The sequence below is a fragment of the Ciona robusta genome, chromosome 4 (genome assembly GCF_009617815.1).
Source record: "Ciona robusta chromosome 4, ASM961781v2".
NCBI lineage: Eukaryota > Metazoa > Chordata > Ascidiacea > Phlebobranchia > Cionidae > Ciona > Ciona robusta.
In genome coordinates, this window is record NC_143238.1 from 7,302,516 (window position 1) to 7,321,360 (window position 18,845).

General features: G+C 37.0%; 1 protein-coding gene across 6 annotated transcripts in view; it reads left to right on the top strand.

Moving 5' to 3' along the window:
• The first annotated feature begins 3,192 nt into the window (after window positions 1-3,192).
• Window positions 3,193-18,845, top strand: part of LOC149737252 (neurofibromin-like) — a 34,609-nt gene continuing 18,956 nt past the window's right edge. For 3 of the 6 annotated variants that reach the window (XR_016384983.1, XM_089877531.1, XM_089877535.1), the window contains exons 1-27: window positions 3,193-3,325; window positions 3,690-3,830; window positions 4,480-4,563; window positions 5,048-5,110; window positions 5,829-5,950; window positions 6,286-6,392; window positions 6,819-6,886; window positions 8,806-8,904; window positions 9,208-9,351; window positions 9,735-9,785; window positions 10,012-10,191; window positions 10,508-10,696; window positions 11,031-11,156; window positions 11,581-11,700; window positions 12,274-12,473; window positions 12,766-12,949; window positions 13,439-13,545; window positions 13,948-14,104; window positions 14,404-14,529; window positions 14,991-15,070; window positions 15,308-15,535; window positions 15,835-15,934; window positions 16,249-16,388; window positions 16,949-17,021; window positions 17,557-17,687; window positions 18,000-18,116; window positions 18,519-18,691. Coding sequence is in view for 5 of the 6 variants with exons in the window: in XM_089877531.1 (XP_089733657.1) it covers window positions 3,266-3,325; window positions 3,690-3,830; window positions 4,480-4,563; window positions 5,048-5,110; window positions 5,829-5,950; window positions 6,286-6,392; window positions 6,819-6,886; window positions 8,806-8,904; window positions 9,208-9,351; window positions 9,735-9,785; window positions 10,012-10,191; window positions 10,508-10,696; window positions 11,031-11,156; window positions 11,581-11,700; window positions 12,274-12,473; window positions 12,766-12,949; window positions 13,439-13,545; window positions 13,948-14,104; window positions 14,404-14,529; window positions 14,991-15,070; window positions 15,308-15,535; window positions 15,835-15,934; window positions 16,249-16,388; window positions 16,949-17,021; window positions 17,557-17,687; window positions 18,000-18,116; window positions 18,519-18,691 (3,370 nt within the window). In the remaining variant the exon portion in view is untranslated. The remainder of the gene's footprint in view (window positions 3,326-3,689; window positions 3,831-4,479; window positions 4,564-5,047; window positions 5,111-5,828; window positions 5,951-6,285; window positions 6,393-6,818; window positions 6,887-8,805; window positions 8,905-9,207; window positions 9,352-9,734; window positions 9,786-10,011; window positions 10,192-10,507; window positions 10,697-11,030; window positions 11,157-11,580; window positions 11,701-12,273; window positions 12,474-12,765; window positions 12,950-13,438; window positions 13,546-13,947; window positions 14,105-14,403; window positions 14,530-14,990; window positions 15,071-15,307; window positions 15,536-15,834; window positions 15,935-16,248; window positions 16,389-16,948; window positions 17,022-17,556; window positions 17,688-17,999; window positions 18,117-18,518; window positions 18,692-18,845) is intronic. The other 3 variants (XM_089877533.1, XM_089877532.1, XM_089877534.1) reach the window with 3 other exon arrangements.

Here is an 18,845-nt window from a genome sequence, read left to right on the forward strand (position 1 = left end):
TAACTTTTGTTCTGTTTCAGGTTTCACGTCGTTTACTTATGACATCACAAAAGTTATTTGTGACGCAGCATAAAATACAGTCGCTGTTCGTTACGTCATAATAGTAATAGATGACATCGCGTCATATTCGCTTTCGCTCCCGTTTATTACGTCATGGTTCGGTCATCGCTCGACCACTCGCTCTTATGATGTCACAATGCGGTTTGTTCTACGCGTGCGTTTCGCATTTTTTTCATGGGGCCCCATCATGCGCGTTTTGCGTCGACGCAAGGCACATTACTTGTATATTCTAATTATATTTGCGCTATGAACGCGAAGCAAGAAGATCAAAGAATTGGTAAAGTATAAATCACAATTGGCATTATTACGTACATAAGCTCTTTTCTAGAAACATCGATGGTGTGACGTCACCGAGTGGTGATGACGCAACAGAAGAACCCACTTCGTAAGTTCATTGTTTCGTCATAAACTTTTGTATTAAAATGGCAGGTTTTGACTTTATTTTATTCTAGAACATGGTATGTGACGTCACAGGGGATCAAGCGGACAATGGCACAAAATAAGAATGAAGGTAATTATTACGTAATAATATATATAGTATATATTTTTTTCTCGTCCCATTTGGTAGTGAACAAATAATATTTACAGAATTACATAACCGTATCCCCACGACTCTGAAAAGGGGTAGTGATTTTGTTAAACACACGACCAAGGAACAGGAGATTTCGGTGCTAACGGTATCCATCTTACCCCACAAGACGAATATATAATTAACGATTATATTGTTGCAGAAAAGTCAGCGCATAAAGCTGCCGAAGGAAAGCGCAAGGTAATGTTCATTATTATTGTTTAATATTATAGTTAATGAACTAAAATACCCTAATAATATCTAAAAAATTCAAATTTTAAAGCATTGAATTTGGTTTAGAGAAGTAACTATGTTTTATTTGCAACCGAAGAACAAAGAGGAAGACGCCGATAAGGATACACGGTTTGAGGTTTGAGTATTATAAGTATGAGTTGTGTGTTGTATGTGTGTCTTGTCTGCGCTGCTGTATTCTTATTCCGCTGGACCTAATGTTGCCAGCTATTTTTAATCAGTCACTACTATAGTGCATTTTGCATGTCTATGAAATATATGCAATGAAACTATGGCGATTATCTTGCTGGATCAGATTTTGTTGTTGTACACTCTATTGGGTACTTCGTCTACAAAGGTCGAACCCTTCAGCGATTCTGTATTGTCCTGATCGCTTGGTGAAAACGCTATGTTGGTACACAAATACTCGAGTAATATTAACACGCAGTATAATATGCGCATAAATAAAGTAAACATACAATTCCCGTCTATTGTTTTACATTTAATGATATTAATACCCCAAAATATACAACTATAATTTTGTATTTAAACGTCATGTAGCGTGATTGGGACGATGGCCACGTCACAATTACGCTACGACGTCGATACGGTTCAGAGCATTGTCATGACCCCGCGTTCGGCGCGGTTACGTCAGTTTTGATTGAGTTGCTTAACGGTTAGGTTGTTGCGTGGGCGTCGCCGCCAGTGATGCTACGCTCGGTTATTTAGGTCACTTTCATTGCGGTTCGTAACAACCTGGCGCAGATTCGTAGCGGTCAATTCGGTACGTAACATCCGGACGTTATTATATTGTGTGAAGATACGACGAGAGTATCGCGGTACCAACATGGCGACTCGCCTTTTGATTAGGACATGCGGAGCTGTTGTTGGCTTCCGACTCCTTGCGGTCGGACATTCAATATGGTGTACACTGCAGATGATTATCCTTCGGGATTTGAACCATTTTTTATTTGTAGATGTTTCAATGATTACGTTCGCGTTAATTACTTTTTGACCGCGTCCCCTTTTTGTATGATTGAGCTGTTGTGTTTGTTGCATGTTTGGCACATGTATGTCGCTGCACTCGTTGTACTATTTTTGTCTTTTTGTTTTTGTGTTTCTTACTATTTTTGTCTGACGGTTAGTTTAACCTTGCTTGGGTAAGGTCTATCCAGCAAAGGGTTTCTCACCAGAGTAGAAACCCACTACCATTGGCTGGGGGCTTGTCGTGCCGTAGTGGCTTTCCACCAACGCCAGCCACATAAACTGTGAAGGTATTTTAATTTTGTTTTGTTTTACAGAAACAACTAAAAAACATCATTAATATTTTGAAATTCCGAAAACGTCATTGTTCCGTGACGTTATACTAAAAACGTTATTGCTTCGTGACGTCATTTTGAAGAAGTGACGTCATTATAAAGAAAAATAACGTCCTTGATTTGTGCTTTCGTTGTTGCAATGCTAATACATCTATCTAATGATACTGTGTTTGGATTCGAAGTTTAGTCCTTGTGTTTAATGCATGGGACTTGTAGTAACAGGTTTATTTAAAAGTAGCGAATTCTGTGAGGTCCGTTAATATTGCATGTTGCATTATTTATTGAAACACCATTTACGTGGATTCGAATCTCGCAACCGTGTGTTTAATTAAAAGTATTGAATCAGTCCAGGTTGTACTAGCTTCATATAAATGTCGAAAAAAGAAAGCCATGTTCTGTGAAGAGCGTTTTTGAAACCCCCTTGGCGTAGATTCGAACTGTGGACCTTGAGTTTAATATACCTGATTGGCAAAACTGGTAATAAATCTAACTAATTTTAACAATTTTATAAGAAAATTTTAACATTTTGTTAATCTAATTTTTGCGCGTTAAAGATGCTTTTTCAAGACGTAATAATTGTAATTACTTCACGCATGATTTCACACCGTGGTGCATCCGCTGTGACGTCATAGAAGTAATTCATGTGTTGTTCCAGAATTGCCGCGCAGCAATCGCGATGTAAACAAACAAAGAAATAGCGAAAAAACACGTTTTGTTGTGTGAAATTTATAGGGTAATCTCACGGCTGTTATAATGTTAAATACATTGTATGTTTAGTTAGGATTTAGTTTTTTATGTGTGTTTTCGTATTTATATTGTATTTTAAGTTTGTTTGTATACGCAGTTAAAAATATTTTGTTTTTTTTTTTCAGCAGAATGTGTCCTGTATAATAGTAAAAGTTTGTTAATAGGTTGCGGATTCAGCGTTTTTCGTTATTATTTGTTTATTGTACGTAGAACGCCAAACTTTTTTTCGAAAACCAATATACATCGGGTATCAATAAGACCCTGGGACTCTTATCTTTAAGTTATGTAAAATTTTAACTTGTCTTTATTATTTAGTTACAGTAATATATGTTCATGTATAATGTCAAACAATTGGCCCAAAGAATGGATTTCAGTTGTTTTATCAAGGTTTGATCGATTGGTAAGTTACGTCTTATGTTCTGTGATGTTTAAACTGTACAATGCCTGGCACAATGTGTAGCAAACCTGCTTCTACCCCAGAGGTAATGGATTCAAGGCTCAGTGCTACCACCATTGTGGGCGTATGTTTTCTTGGGCAAGACACTTAACAACAATTGCTGCAACCCAGTGGTCACTAATGGGTTGTTCAAATTATCAGCCATATAAAAAAATCACCCCCAAAATTACATACGTGGTAACTTGTAAGCGGGCACGAGGTGTATGAAACAGAACACCCGTGTTATAACGACTGTTGTTGCCCCGCCATGCGAAGATAAATAAGTTAAATCCGTATACCCCCCACATTACACCAAACTTCATTCCAGCTTGAGTTATCGGTGACCCAGAACACTTCTCTCACATCGACCATAGACAACCACAAAGCTTGTCTCATCAATATAAGCCAAAGTAAATGCTTGGCTGTTATCAGAGGGTTGACCAGCAGTTTGAAAAAACTTTCAAATATCGTGAGTTTGTTGTTTTATTTAACGTTATTTTTTTGCCTTGAAATAAATCTGAGGTCCCTTTTGAATTACCTATTACCCCAGGCCTTGCTGTAAACAGCACACATATGGAATAGAACATTTGTGTTAATGTGTTAACTTTGTCAAGTGATTTTTTTTTAAGTTTATTGTTTTTTTGAGCATTGTTTTATTGGGTGGAATATTGGTGTAATGGGCCCTTCCTAGTTTAAATACCATGTTACATGGCATGCTTCTCTACAGGACCTTGTCCAGTTTTGCTAGGTTTTGTTGTTTCAAATTGTTTAGCACTAGCAGTGCGAGTTAATTAAAGGTAAATGAACTTGTGAGGCCAACCAGGGTTGTACCCACCCACCAGCCACCAGCTGCTAGATTCAATAAACGACTTTCTGTTGGTCTTGCCCTTACACAGTTGTCTTTTTTAACAAACATAAACCCATTGTATGTCTGACTGTCATACAACTAAACATCTTGTAATAAGAAAATAATCCATAAGTAAGTATGAGGTAAAGTCAGGAACCTAAGTGAACTATTGAAAAAACTTTTCTTATTGTAATGAGATTTTTATAATCAAATGTTGCCGATGTAAAATATCTAAGTTGAGATATTTTTAAATAACCTAACTTTTTCACAGAGAATCTATGGAGAGAGACAAGAGTATAATCTTTACAACGCTCAAGTTGTTGTCTTGGATTTGCTGGGGAAGTGTATTGCAGTGGTAAGTCTGTGTGTATGTGTGGGCAACGACAATCGTTATAACACAGGTGTTCTGTTTTATACACCTCGTGCCACTTACAAGTTACTACGTATGTAACTTATTTATCCTCGCATGGCGGGGCAATGACAGTCGTTATAACACCGGTGTTAAGTTTCATTACACCTCGTGCACGCTTACAAGTTACCACGTATCCGACGTATGTAACTTATTTATCCTCGCATGGCGGGATACACAGTCGTTATAACACCGGTGTTAAGTTTCATACACCTCGTGCTCGCTTACAAGTTACCACGTATGTAACTTTGTGGGTGGTTGTTTTTGATGTATGGCTGACAAATTTGTACAACCTATAAACCAATGATCAATGTATTAACTTACATTCATATTATGCACACAGAGGTTGTATGTAACTTTGTTGGTGCTTTTCTTTATGACAATTTGTATAAACCTATCGCCAATATACTTATACTTTCATCTTCTACAGAAGGATCTTACATTGGCTGGAGATTCAGTGTTGATGAGGTTGTTACTATGTGAGGTATGCCAGGTGAGTAAAGCATATATATCTATGTTTAACATGGCCCTTATCTTATTTACCTTTATATGATTACACGAAACATGGTGTTCACACAGCATCGTATTGCTATTCAGTTATTCATAAGTTGCTTATATTCTTACAATGTTATATCTTCACCAATAATAAAAAGCAGTGAATACATCGTACACTTTGTATTTCCACTAAACACTAGCGAAAATTTTAACACCCCCAGTAAATATAAAGTTCCCTGCTAATGTTGAAAGCTACACAGTATGTTTACTGCATAAAAATATATTTCTTTGTATATAGTTCCATTCTCACACATATACAGTATACACCTCCTTTATATATATATAAGGTAGGGTGGGGGAAGATGGGACACCTTTTCATTCCATTTTCTCGTTCCATTTGGTGGTAAAGAAAAAACATTCTAAGAATTCTAAAACCGTATCCTCACGACTCCCATAGAACGTTATTTTTCTGGGGGTGTCAGTAATGTTTAAAAGGCGGTCAAGATATTTGTATATTTTGTGCTAAAGGTGTCCCATCTTCCCCCACCCTACTATATATATATATAGCACTAGTATGCACCTTATAATCCCCTACCCCCCAATATTTCCTGTACCAAGCCACCTCCGACAACCCATGTAATGGTGAAAACTTCATACTTCAGTCTATACAGCAATATTGCCCAACTTTACCCCAATAACCCCCCCCCCCCCTACAGTTCTTACACCAATCCACCCCCGACAACCCAGCGTTATCCCAACTTCAATCATCAGCATCTCATGTCTTGTATCGCATCAGTCGAAATAATTTCGCTGTTGTCTTCGCAAGGATAAGCTCAAGGTTTATAAGTTTTTCTAATTCATATATATTATCAGAACTGATCTTCTAGCCAAAAATTTAATGTTAATTTTGTTAAAACCATCATTTTTCTGGGATTTTTTTGGTACACTATTAGTTCGACTTGATTTTTGTTTGCTGCTTATTTAGTAGCACTTGGTGTATTATGTTATGATGCAACGAGAATCGTCCAACAATACACGTGCTAGATCGGTATAGTTATAAGTTTAAACTACAAAGCTGTGTATTTTGTAAAACCTGGTGTTTTAATTACCACATAATTTGAAATCATTTTGTTCCTTGATTATAATTTTGCTGAGTAATTGATGATATCACAGATTGCAAGAGTTAACGCTGAGTAATGATGAGTTGGCAGATTTAAGCGATTTATTTCTGATTCAGCATATTTACCTCGATCTTGGAAGAATAAGCAAAATATTAGAAGGTTGGTTTTAATTATCGGTATTAATTAATTAGTTATATTGACTTGCCTACATACTAATTATTATTAGTTTGTTGGGGCTGCAGCCTGCAATCACAGGCAAAAGTTATGATTTTAGTGAATAAAAATTTATAAATCTAAGCACAAATTATCATGGTGGACATTTGGGGGCAAGTAGGGACGTCACAATCCTCAGTTAAAAAGTATGAACAGTCTATTAAAAAAAAACAATTTATTTCAAAAGTGCAAATTATAAAAACATAAAAGTAACAATATTGGTTTCTTCCACTTCAGTAATCTCGATTTTCTGTAAGGTTATGGTATTCAGGAAGCAGATGGTACTGATTAGATTAGCGCATTCTGTGTCTGACTTGTACATATTATATAAAGTAACAAAATTAATAATGTGGGTATTTTGTTATATTGCAGATGTTGCGAAATGTTTCAAGTTGTTGCGACGACCGTTTCAGAACGCATTGCTTAGTATTTTGGACAAGGTAAGGATCATAGGCGGAGAACTTTTAAAATGCCAGGGTATGCCAAATATTTGCGTCATAGTACCAATAATATTTTAGCCACCAACAACAACAACAAAATGCACTGTTGGCAAACTGTTTGTGTTTTTAAGCTATATTTCAAGCTATAGAATCGTCCGTGCAGTTTTAAAACAAAAGAAATAAAGTAATTCCCGCCGATCGCTATTAGACAACGAGCCTAAAATACTGAGACGCCATCCAATATAAATATAACATCACGAAAGTTTTGTGCTGCTGTTGAACATTACATGTCATTTTTTTTATAAATCTTTTGTTTGTGGGGTCTTTGTATAAAACGTTTGTAAATCGCTTTATTAAAAACGTTTGTAATTCGTTTTTATTAAAACGCTTGTAAATCGTTTTTATTAAAAACGTTTGTAAATCGTTTTTATGTGTTTGCCAATATAGGCTTTGCCTGTTTCGTGGGTTAACCATTACGTTTGATTTAACTTTCACGAGAGGAGTGAGTTCTGTAATATACGCAAGGACATTTCGTTCTCTTTTATTACGTTGGTAGCTAACTGTAAGTAGAAAATTAAATCCAACGACATCCGCCATGCAAAAAAGATTTAAATGATAAGACAGTTAATTTTAAATTGTGTTTAATACAGACCTTTTGTCATTATAGTATTAATGTATTATATATGTTATTTAGTTCTGATACGGTCGCGGTACAACAGAGGGAAATTGTATATAATGGTGCTAGCTATGTATTTCGTTGCAATCTGTTTTAAGTAGAAAACTAACGCATGTGTTCAGGTGAATTTGGGTTAAAACAGTCTCCACCGTGAACGTAGATTCGTAGAACATTCAGTTTGTTATCTCCTGGAATGCTGATAATGAACGCGTCAATTGGCATTGTGACGTCAATAATCGACGCATCAAATGCTATTATGACGCAAATAATCAAAGTGTGAATCGCCACTATATCGTAACAAAGGATTATGCGTGGTTGAGGAAAACTTTGGTAAAGATCGACTTTATTACTTCAAGAATGTATTAACAACTGTAGGCTTAACGATACGCCGATACTGATAAACGACCCTGATAACGCAGTATTTAAATATGACGACAGGTTTTAGACTGACCCCTTTTTTGGGTTCTGGCTACATGACAACCTCTTATACACGACGTCGAGATTAAACTGCGATATAAGTATATGATGTTTTATTGTGACGGCAATTTTGGACGGCGGGGTAATTCTATTGAAAATCCGGTGGGGTACTTGAAATGCGTTTACTGGACATGTTGAAATATTTATTAAACCAAACATTGAGCCGAATTTATTTTAACCTTGTAAAAATTCTGAAACTACCAAGAACCGAATGTTATTACGTCACAGACACAAATGCTTTTATCGCACGATAAGTTGCCAGGCAACCGAAACGTACCTTGACTAACTTCTCCGTCAGAACTGCGGTCTGGAACATTTATAAATGTTGGATTTTTATTATTTTAATACTTTAATGGAAATATCAATGATCCTATCGAGTTATTCTAGTATTATCTGCGCGAATATGATTTATAAGTTTGCGTAAGAAAGGCAATAAACATGACGCACGCATTAAAATTCCAGGGCCTGCGGGAGTACCCTGGTATTTGTGAGGGCCTGCGCGCAGGCCTTGCAGGCTCGCATTCAGCGCCTGTGGTAAGGATATTTTTTTATATGTATTGAAACTGACCAGAAAAACAGAGTCTTATGCACTTAAAACACCTTTATTTTCATATTTTCTTTTCGTATAATTTCATATTTTTTTTTCGTCTAATTTTATATTTTTTTTTTCGTTTAATTTCATATAATTTTTAGATTTAGATATGATTAATAATTTATGATGTATTGAACTTTAAAATTCGTGACTTTAACCTAAATTCTTTCCCAGGCATTATGTGACTGGTTGAGCTCTTTTCCATTAGATTTGAATTTATTGTACAAACCACATGGTAGTGGTGGTAGTGCTGGGGAAGCATCTGCGGAACAGGTACTACTGCGGCTGTGAATTCTTATAAACAGTAAAATAACTATATAATTATAAATAAGCTTACGAAACAGTTATAATAATATCGTTATAACACGGGTGTTCTGTTCCATACACCTTGTGCCAGCTTACGAGTTACCACGTATATAACTTATTTATCCTCGCATGAGGGGGGCAAGGACAGTTGTTACAACACAGGTGTTATGTTTTCATACACCAATTTTTACCACAATATGAGACAATAAAGAGAATGAAAGCACTCACCATCTTACCCAACCTACCATAATAGCCATTGTTCCATCATAGGTTGAAGAACAAAGGAAAATGAACGCAACATTATCGTACAACGTTGAGATGTTGTTTCACATGGTGGATAATTTCTCTGAAGGAATTAAAAAGAAATCTGTCCCATATTGGCCACTCCAGACTTCCCTGCTTATCCTTTGCCCAGTAAGTGGTTTATATGGGATTCCAACCCAGGATCCCTGGTTCTCCAACCCTGGCTTAGATTCGAACCCGGGATCCCTGGTTCTCCAACCCTGGCCTAGTTTCGAACCCAGGATCCCTGGTTCTCCAACCCTGGCCTGGATTCGAATCCAGGATCCCTGTTTTTTTGGCCTAGATTCGAACCCAGGATCCCAGGTTCTCCAACCCTGGCCTAGATTCGAACCTAGGATCCCTGGTTCTCCAACCCTGGCCTAGATTCGAACCTAGGATCCCTGGTTCTCCAACCCTGGCCTGGATTCGAACCCATGATCCCTGGTTCTTCAACCCTGGCCTGGATTCGAACCCAGAATCCCTTCAATTAGTTTAAATATTTCAATACCTTCCAGGAACTTTTGAAACAGATCGCTAATAATCCAGATGAAGTCAAAAACACAAAGGTATTCACCATTTATTTAAACTGCTAAGGATTATTATTACCTTGAGACATAAAACCATTAATATATGCGGCAATATGCCTATCGAACATAACCAATAAGTAGTTTTGTTATCTTTTAGTTGTTTAAACTGATATTGTTAAAACGTTTCATGTGTGTCCTACTCTACCTACATATGTACATATTTTTTATAAGTTTTTTTTACATTCATGTGATTTTCACCTCATAGTTGGAATTACTCCCCCACATAAAGAAGTCGCTGTCCAACCCCACCTCCCGTCACCTCCACGAGTGTTGCATCACAGCTATTATTCGCTTGTTTAAAGCAGCCACCTCTATATCGCCACCTAGTGAGGGGGAAGATGGATCACTGCAGAAGATCGTGCGTGAACTGTTGCCTCTTGTTCAGGTTGGTTAGTGGTGTTTATGTTTGTGAGGTTATGTGGTGAAGCATGCCATGGGACCTATTCAGGCCAGAGTGTTCCGGCATTATATATGCACATTCTATTTTATATGGGGGTAGGGTATAAAACCTGAGATTAAGGTCAGAATGTAGTTGACCCAACATCTAGGATGCTACAGCCTATTAGTGAGCCAGGGTTGGAGGAGTTTCCATGCCTTGCCCAATGACTTATACACTTATCAGTATCGAGCATAGAACCAGTATCTTTCAGTTTCGATGCTACATTTTCATTAAGTTATACCAACAAAATATTCATTTTCAGTCGTTTTTGTTCGAAAATGGATCGAAATTTGCGAAGGTTTGTTGCCGTGATCTTCTAATTGATTGTTTTATTTGTTCGTATCGATTGGAGCCTACGAAACATAACCTGGCAAAGTTTTGTGCGTCATCCGTGTCCAGTATTCTCCATAAGATGGTGTGGATGAACGCTCTGCTGTGCATTTCATCACAGGTGTGTAGTTGTATAATGTTTTTGGATTTTGCTGCAGAAGAACCTTGCTTGTGTATGTATATATGAATAGGTGTCAGGGATTTGAATTTTTAACAAAATCTGGGATTCTGGGGTGACATTGTTAAAATACAGTTACACTCATATTTGTCAAACATAGGGAACCTCATTGATTAATGTGGTGAATGCAATATACTTTGGCTCTGCTTGTTTGTATAGACACCTAACAACAGAGTACAAGCTGTTTTAAGTTGGGATTCTAAAACCGAAAAAATGGGTAATGTTGTCTATTTTCTACCCTGCACTTACAAATATATTTGTTTTCTACCCTGCACAGCCCACCCACCCATGGTGGCCATGCATGGATGGGATGTTGGTATACGGACCCGATGTTAGGAAAATATTCTATGATTGTTCAGCTAAAACACAAACATTATACCAGACCTCACCCAAGAATGCACAGGTATGATGTCATCAATGCTGTATGTGATGTCATAGTAGTAAAAAATTCAAAATAAAGATTTGCTGTTAAATGTAGTAAATTGTTCTTTGACATACCTATAGAATACCTGGTTCAAGACTGGTCGTTGCTACTATTGTGGACATATGTGTCCTTAGGCAAGAAACTTAACGGCAATTTCTCCAACACAAATGGGTTTTAAAGTAATTTTTACGCCCGTAGCATATTTTAACGACTGTCATTTTGCTGCTAATTCTCTTTTCTTCGTTGTTTTAAATAGCATGATTTCCGCTATTGTATTCGAAGAGATATAGTTCATTTAATTGTATACAATTTTCATGTCTGGGTTTGTAGGGCAACCTTAGAAAATATTAAGGAAATAAATTTAATTAATGATATAATTCATTTTTATAAACTGTACTTCTAGACACTTCGTGAAAAGATGAACGTGAGTTTGAAACGCTCACAAGATGATTCACCATCATGTAAGGATTTACTTCACGTGATATTACAACTTGTTCATCAGAATCCTTCCTTCATTCTGCATGTGAGTGGTTTATTCAGTGAAGTAGGGCAAGTAACTTCCCAACACCCAGGGTGCTACCTTCTAAACCCCACTGAGGCAGTTTATAGACACTCAATAATAGAGATTCTATTCTATAAGGATGAGGTCTTCAGTGAGGCACACCTGAGACCTGGGATGTAGGTCTGTTACCCCAACATCCAGGGTGCTACCATCTAAACTCCACTGAAGCAGTTGAATTTTGCACAAAATAGGGAAATATTGTTAAAATTCCACCAAACTCATAGTCATATAGACTTTGAACTGCTTGTTTGTATCGACACCTAGTAGCAGTGTAAAAACTGGTATGGGTAAAATTGGGTTGCTAAAACGTATGGTGTCACCTTGTCACCCCTATTTAGAAGTGGGAATGTCATGTCATCTTAGGCAATCCTGAATGCTATGTTTTGAGTCTTCTAGGAAAATACCTTTGAAATATCATTTTAATTATTTGTGCCCAAAACTTCTGACATGCAACCCCAGGCACCCCTAAATCTTATGCCTATGAACCACACATCACCTAAACACCATAATTTAACCAACCATTATATTTCATAGAACATGGGTGGTTCCCCTCAACAGATACACCAGAACCTATCCGAGTTCTTCAATACATTGGTTTCACTCATTGACTTGAAGAACACCCCAAACATCCCATGTTCGCTGGCAAGTCTTGAAGCATTGGTGAGGTTGAACGAACCACAGTGTGTGGTGGGATGGAATCCAGAGTATATGATGGTCACTTACTGGGAGATTAGGTGGGTTGATATGTATAATCTACTCTTGTTTTGTGGGTCAAATATATATATAATGTATAAAAATATATATAGCAGGGTGGGGAAAGATGGGACACCTTTAGCCCACAATATCCAAATATCATGATCGTGTTTTAAACAATTAACAACAGTCTATGGGAGTCGTGAGGATACGGTTTTATAATTCTTTGAATGTTCTTTGTTTACTATCAAATGGAACGAGAAATAAAATGAACAGGTGGCCCATCTTCCCCCATCGTAGTATAATATATCTCTATCTTTCCCATCACAACAGCTCGAATGTGATTCTAACGATATGTGAAAAAGTGCTGACTCAGCAAATGATGATGTCACCTGACATGCTCTCCCATGCCATCAAGTGGTTGAACAAGATGCTTGCGTACAGGATCGAGTTTCTCGTACAAAACCATGACAAACCTGGTGTTAATAATAAAGCTGATGTGGTGAAGAGGGCACAGGTTCGTGTATTACTTTATATGCACTTGAGGCTCAGGTTGTATGATGGCTTTAGGGCTCAGGTTGTATGATGGCTTTAGTATGTGCCAACAACAAAGCAGGTCTGGTAAAAAAACCACAAGTTGGTGTATTTTAATATTTTCAGCTGCAACCAATATAAGCCTTGAAAATGGCCACGTTTAAAAATGGTAGAGGAAACCGGTTGGGTTGTCTTTTCTTAACCGAGCACGAAAGGCACAAAATATCCGGTCTAGGTCTGTTTCCTGCCAAGAACACATTTATGTGGCAGAATCGAGTCTTGAACCCGGTAACCTCCAACCACCAAGCCATGGTGTCATATGTATGGACATGTTAAATTAACTTATTGTTCTGGCCATATAGACCCAGCCATAAATTTAATATATATTATATAATTTATATACCTATATTTTCTACATACAACACAATTATATTGCTGTCACATTGACTGGATATTTCATATTTTCCTCCAGTTGAAAACTGAGCTTGTGTTGTTGGAACAACTATGGAATTCCAACCCAGAGATTGTGTTGATTGCTCTTAATTGCTTCCATTGTCTTAATGAAGAAAACGAGATTAAGTAAGTTGTGTTGTAATCATGGTTTATTATTTATTCATATATTTAAGATGACTAATTTTTACATATATTAGGGTGGGGGAAGATGAGACATCCTTTTACTCTATTTTCTCATCCCATTTGGTAGTAATTAAAAGAGAATTCAAAGAATTATAAAACTGTATCCTCACGACTCATATAGACCGTTGATAATTGTTTAAAACACGATCAGGATATTTGGACATTGTGTGATATAGGTGTCCCATCTTCTCCCATTTGTTTAAAGTTTAATTAGTTGATTGTAAGAATACAAGATGAATGAAAATTTATTCTCGCACGGTGGGTAATTGTTTTATCTGTATGGCTTATATTTTTGGTTATTCTCATATTAAATTCAAACTTATTATGTTCATTATGACATCACAGGTGGTCATTGAATGAGTTCACAATGGCTCGATTGTTCCCCGACAATCATGAGGTATACCACCACTTATCCTCATGTGATGTATGTGAAGATGGAATCCAAATTAAAGTCGCCAAGAAATTGAGACTCGTTAATAAGTTTACCAGGGCTTGTTTGGAGGTGAGTTGGGCGGGGACTTGTGTGGTTTATCAATGATTTCTCAGCTATTTAGAAAAGATGCTGCTACTATTGTGGGTGTATGTCTTTGGACACTTTGTAACAATCGCTCCAACTCAGTGGTCACTAATGGGTTGTCCAAATTGTCAGCCATAAAAAAAAACAATCGCCCACAAAGTTACATACTTGGTAACTTGTAAGCGGGCACGAGGTGTATGAAACAGAACACCCGTGTTATAACGACTGTCGTTGCCCCGCCATTTAAGGATGTATAAGTTACACCAACAAACATTACACAACAGGCATGGGAAGATACGCAAAGGAAATGGGAAATCCGAACAAACCAACTCCGGTCTAAGAAAGATGAAAACAATGTTGAAGTATCAATAGTTGGGAAGTCAATGACCAGGAAAACATTGTTTAATAGGGTCGGTGTTTTTGTCATATGCATTTGGGTGGGTAATGGTGGGGTTTGAACCTGTACCCCTTGTTTAATAGGGTGGGTGGTGTGTCAGTGAAGCATGTTTGCTGCCATATGCTTATGTTATAGGCCCCTCATTTTTCTAGAATATCGTAAAACCTTGTTTAATAGGGTGGGTGGGGTATATGCAAGGGTGGGGTTTCAACTTGTATCTCTTGATAGCATAACTTTAACGTTAACAGCACCTTGGCTGATATTCCACCCCAACTATTAAAACAGGACCAACATTATGTTTGACACCCCTAATTTATTCCTAAAACTTTTCAAAAACAAGAGAAACTGTGGCTAAATATCGCTTACTGTTAATTCCCAACTTTTCTTTGTGTTAATTAATATGATCTCTGTGTCAATTCATTGTAATCAAACTTAAATCTTATCGCATGTTTGCCAAAGTTTATGTTTCCACAGCAAGACTTGGTTGAATGGACGAACGTTACACGATACCTATGTTCGCTTGGTGGGGTGTGCGTCAAGTATGTGGAACCACCGTGAGTATTATTATCATTAACAAAAGTCATAATCATTTTTAAATGTTTAGGTTTCTAAACCATTTTAGTGAGGTAGAAAGTTTACATCTACATACTGTGTGCCATATATATATGAGCTGTTATGCTTCATGCACCTGCTTAAGTAGAATCTACTTACTTTGCTCATGCATTTATTTAATATTTGTTGTTGGCATTCCATACCATTGCCATATTGTTCACATCCGCTTAAACCCCCAGCCCCACCAACCAACAATGCCTCGGCACCCAACGTACCAGTGTAAGTTCAACCCAATCAAGTTGCCCCACACCCTCAGCTCTTGTGATGTCACAAGAAACAGCTATGGAGAAAATTCCAGAGCGAAGCACGTCGTCGTCCGTCAACCGCGCAAATACCTTCATCAGCTCTCTACTGACACTAGTGGCCAATAACGGCAGCAATTTTCACGACATTAGTGAAATAACGAGGTTGGTTGGGAAATTTAAAACAATATTTTAAATGATAGAATGTAACTCGTTTACCGTGTGTTGAACAATCAATTAATATCTAGTGGTGATGTTAGAGGTTGTGATGCAACCGTATCTTGCTGTGATGTAGTCTAATGAATGAATGTATTACGTATGTAACTTGTTTTTCCTCGCATGGGGGGCAACGACAGTTGTTATAACACGGGTGTTCTGTTTCATACACCTCGTGCTTGCTTACAAGTTACCGCATATGTAACTTTATGGGAGATTAACTAGGTGTTTAACCAAAGTATTTTCAGAGATTTGTTGAGCAGCTCACTTCATCCATCTTTGATCCCAACTCTACTTCTTGAGATCAAACTTTATTTGAAGAATAATTTGTTTGATGCATCAGATCATGTAAACCTCATTTGTTAATATTACTTATTTAAAATTAAAATTTATTGTTTCAAGAAAAATAATTATTATACTGATTATGCCTGCTAGCAACAGCACCATAAAATAAATTTATAGTTTTTCCATAACTAAAATGAAATCAGTACATTTATGTTCAAATGAAATGTCATAAGATCAAAGTCCAAAGTATGTTTTCAGCAAAACACACAGGTCGAAAATAAAAACTCAATTTAAAAAATATATATATAGTGTATGCATTTTTTAATGTTGCTATTTTTACCCATGCACAAACAGCAAAAAAAACTGTTTACTTTCAGGTCGTGGGTGGGACAAGTAACGACCATTTTGTTGGTAATGTTATTTCTATTATTGAGCGAGTATTTGGGGAGTGTTCTGAAGGTGACCGTAATTATTTAAGTGAGGGAAGCGTGGAAGTGATGCTGCTGCATGTTGTAAGGTGGGTGGTGGGGTGGATGCCTTGCTTGTATAACACAAAGCTTGTATATGTGGGTATAACATATTTTTATTGAAAAATTTCCCATCTGTTACCCCTTGTCGCCCCCCTCGAGGAAGCAACAGGCTTTAACATCTGGTTTATATTGTAAGGTGGGGGTGGACGTATCATGACTTAAGCACCAAACTTTTATAAACACAGGGGAGGCAGGGATAGTTTGACACACAATCCTGTGAAACAAAAAGTTTGGGTTATACCAGGTCCCAGGTGTGACTCATTGAAGACACCGCCCTTAAAATACTACAGTATGGGCTGGATGTGCTCAAACATTGAATATTAACACGAACCTTGTTGGGTGGGTTGTGTTGGTAAAATATTCCAACATAGCTGCCAAACTAAAATAACATGGCATGCAGGGATAGTTAGACCACAATCCTGTGAAACAAATCTTGTTGTAATATTTACTGGTTGATGCAGTGTAGAAAATAACTTGAGTTTATAAACTGCTTTAGTATTAAACAAATATCCCCAGTTGCAGTAAATATTAACCTGAACCTCCCCAGATATGTACGACACATGGGAAGCAGTGGACTTGCGTTTAAACTAAGGATCAGGTTTTGCAGCATGATTTGTAAGGTGGGCTATATATTGTGTATAGTAGTGTGGGGGAAGATGGGACACCTTTTCATTTTATTTTCTCGTCACATTTGATGGTAAACAAAGAACATTCAAAGAATTATAAAACCATGTCCTCACGACTCCCATAGACCGTTGTTAATTGTTTAAAACACAATCAGGATATTGAGATATAATGTGTTAAAGGTGTCCCATCTTCCCCCACCCTACTATATATATGATTGTCCATACATTATATATGGTTCTGTATTAGACATAGAATCTCTTGGTATTAAGCAAATGAAGTATCTTGATATTCATAACCTTTTATGGTTGATGTAATAGGTCAAATTTGGTCTAAATCCTGGAATTTATTTACACTAAAGGACCTCACCCATAGAATATTCCTATTCTTGCTACACGTTTGTATATCATTTTGTGACTGTTCCGTTTTACCCCATTTATATATAATAAGATAAAGGTCCTGTATTCCCCACTATGTCCAGTTCATATATAGATTTCATTTACAATGTATAGAATACATTTCCCAATGCAGGTAATGGAAAGAAAAGACGATTTATTTTTCTTGTTTGAGATAAAGTTTCGCAACAAACTAGTTGAGCACGTAACTGATTGGTTGATGTGTTCGGCCATTCAAACTGTGGATATTGATAAACATGTGTTGAGGTGGGTGGTTTATATGTATGTGTATATACACCCTTGCATGTTATAAGGGTATATACCTCCTTCATAATATACAACTTTTTTTTGTCTCTTTAATTACTTTTGCAAAAATTAAGAAATTAGAAAATGAAAAAATGACAGACGTTAAAACACGCTTACAGTTAAAATAAATTTACATTAAATTTGTGTTTTGCCCAAGTGAATACTTCCACCTGCATCGGGACTCGAATCCGGTACCCTTAGGTTACAATACAGGCACGTAACCACTGAGCCACAATGTCTCAACATTAGATATTCAACCATTATATTCCACAGGGAGTTAGACCAATGTGCTGTTATAGCAGTGGGGGTTCTACTCAAGGGACTTCCCCTACACCCAGATGAAGGAGATGGAGGGGATGTCCCTGAAGCCAAATCACAATTATTCCTAAAGTGAGTTATAGTAATATGTTTAAGTTCCTATGCACAATCTAACTTAAAAAAAAACACATCTTGAAAATTGATAAAATTATAAATATTCTGCTTATATTATGCTTGTAGCACTCTGGGTGTAACTAACTGTCATTGGCCAACTTTAGCCAAGTTCCTCGGATCTCTAACAAGTCCTACTGTAGAACCTCACCCATATAGAGTACAATGAATGCTCTACCATATATTACATGGATAACATAATATATGATATACTTTTTTAGATTTACAGATATTTTACTTTATTTGTGAACATAATCTGTAACACTACTATATACACTACTGTCGGACCTCACTCACAGATTACTTAATAAATGTATAATATACATTTTCCAGATATTTCACTTTGTTTTTTGATTTTTCCAGATATTTCACTTTGTTCATGAAACTCTTGGGCGAATGTTCGGATAAATTAGCTGAGTCGGAGTTACTTGATGAGTCAGCATCGGAAGATACGGTCACGCTCCGTCGGTTGATCATTGTTGCAATGTCAAACTTGTTAAGCGCGAATATTGAAAGCGGATTGGTTCACGCTATGAGTGAGTTATTGGGGTTTTGTGGTGTTCGTTACTATAGGGATGTTTAGTGTAACGAAAGCTGGGGTGACATTATAAAAAAACAGTTACACTCATAGTTGTCAAACATAGGGAACCTCATTGATTAATGTGGTGAATGCAATATACTTTGGCTCTG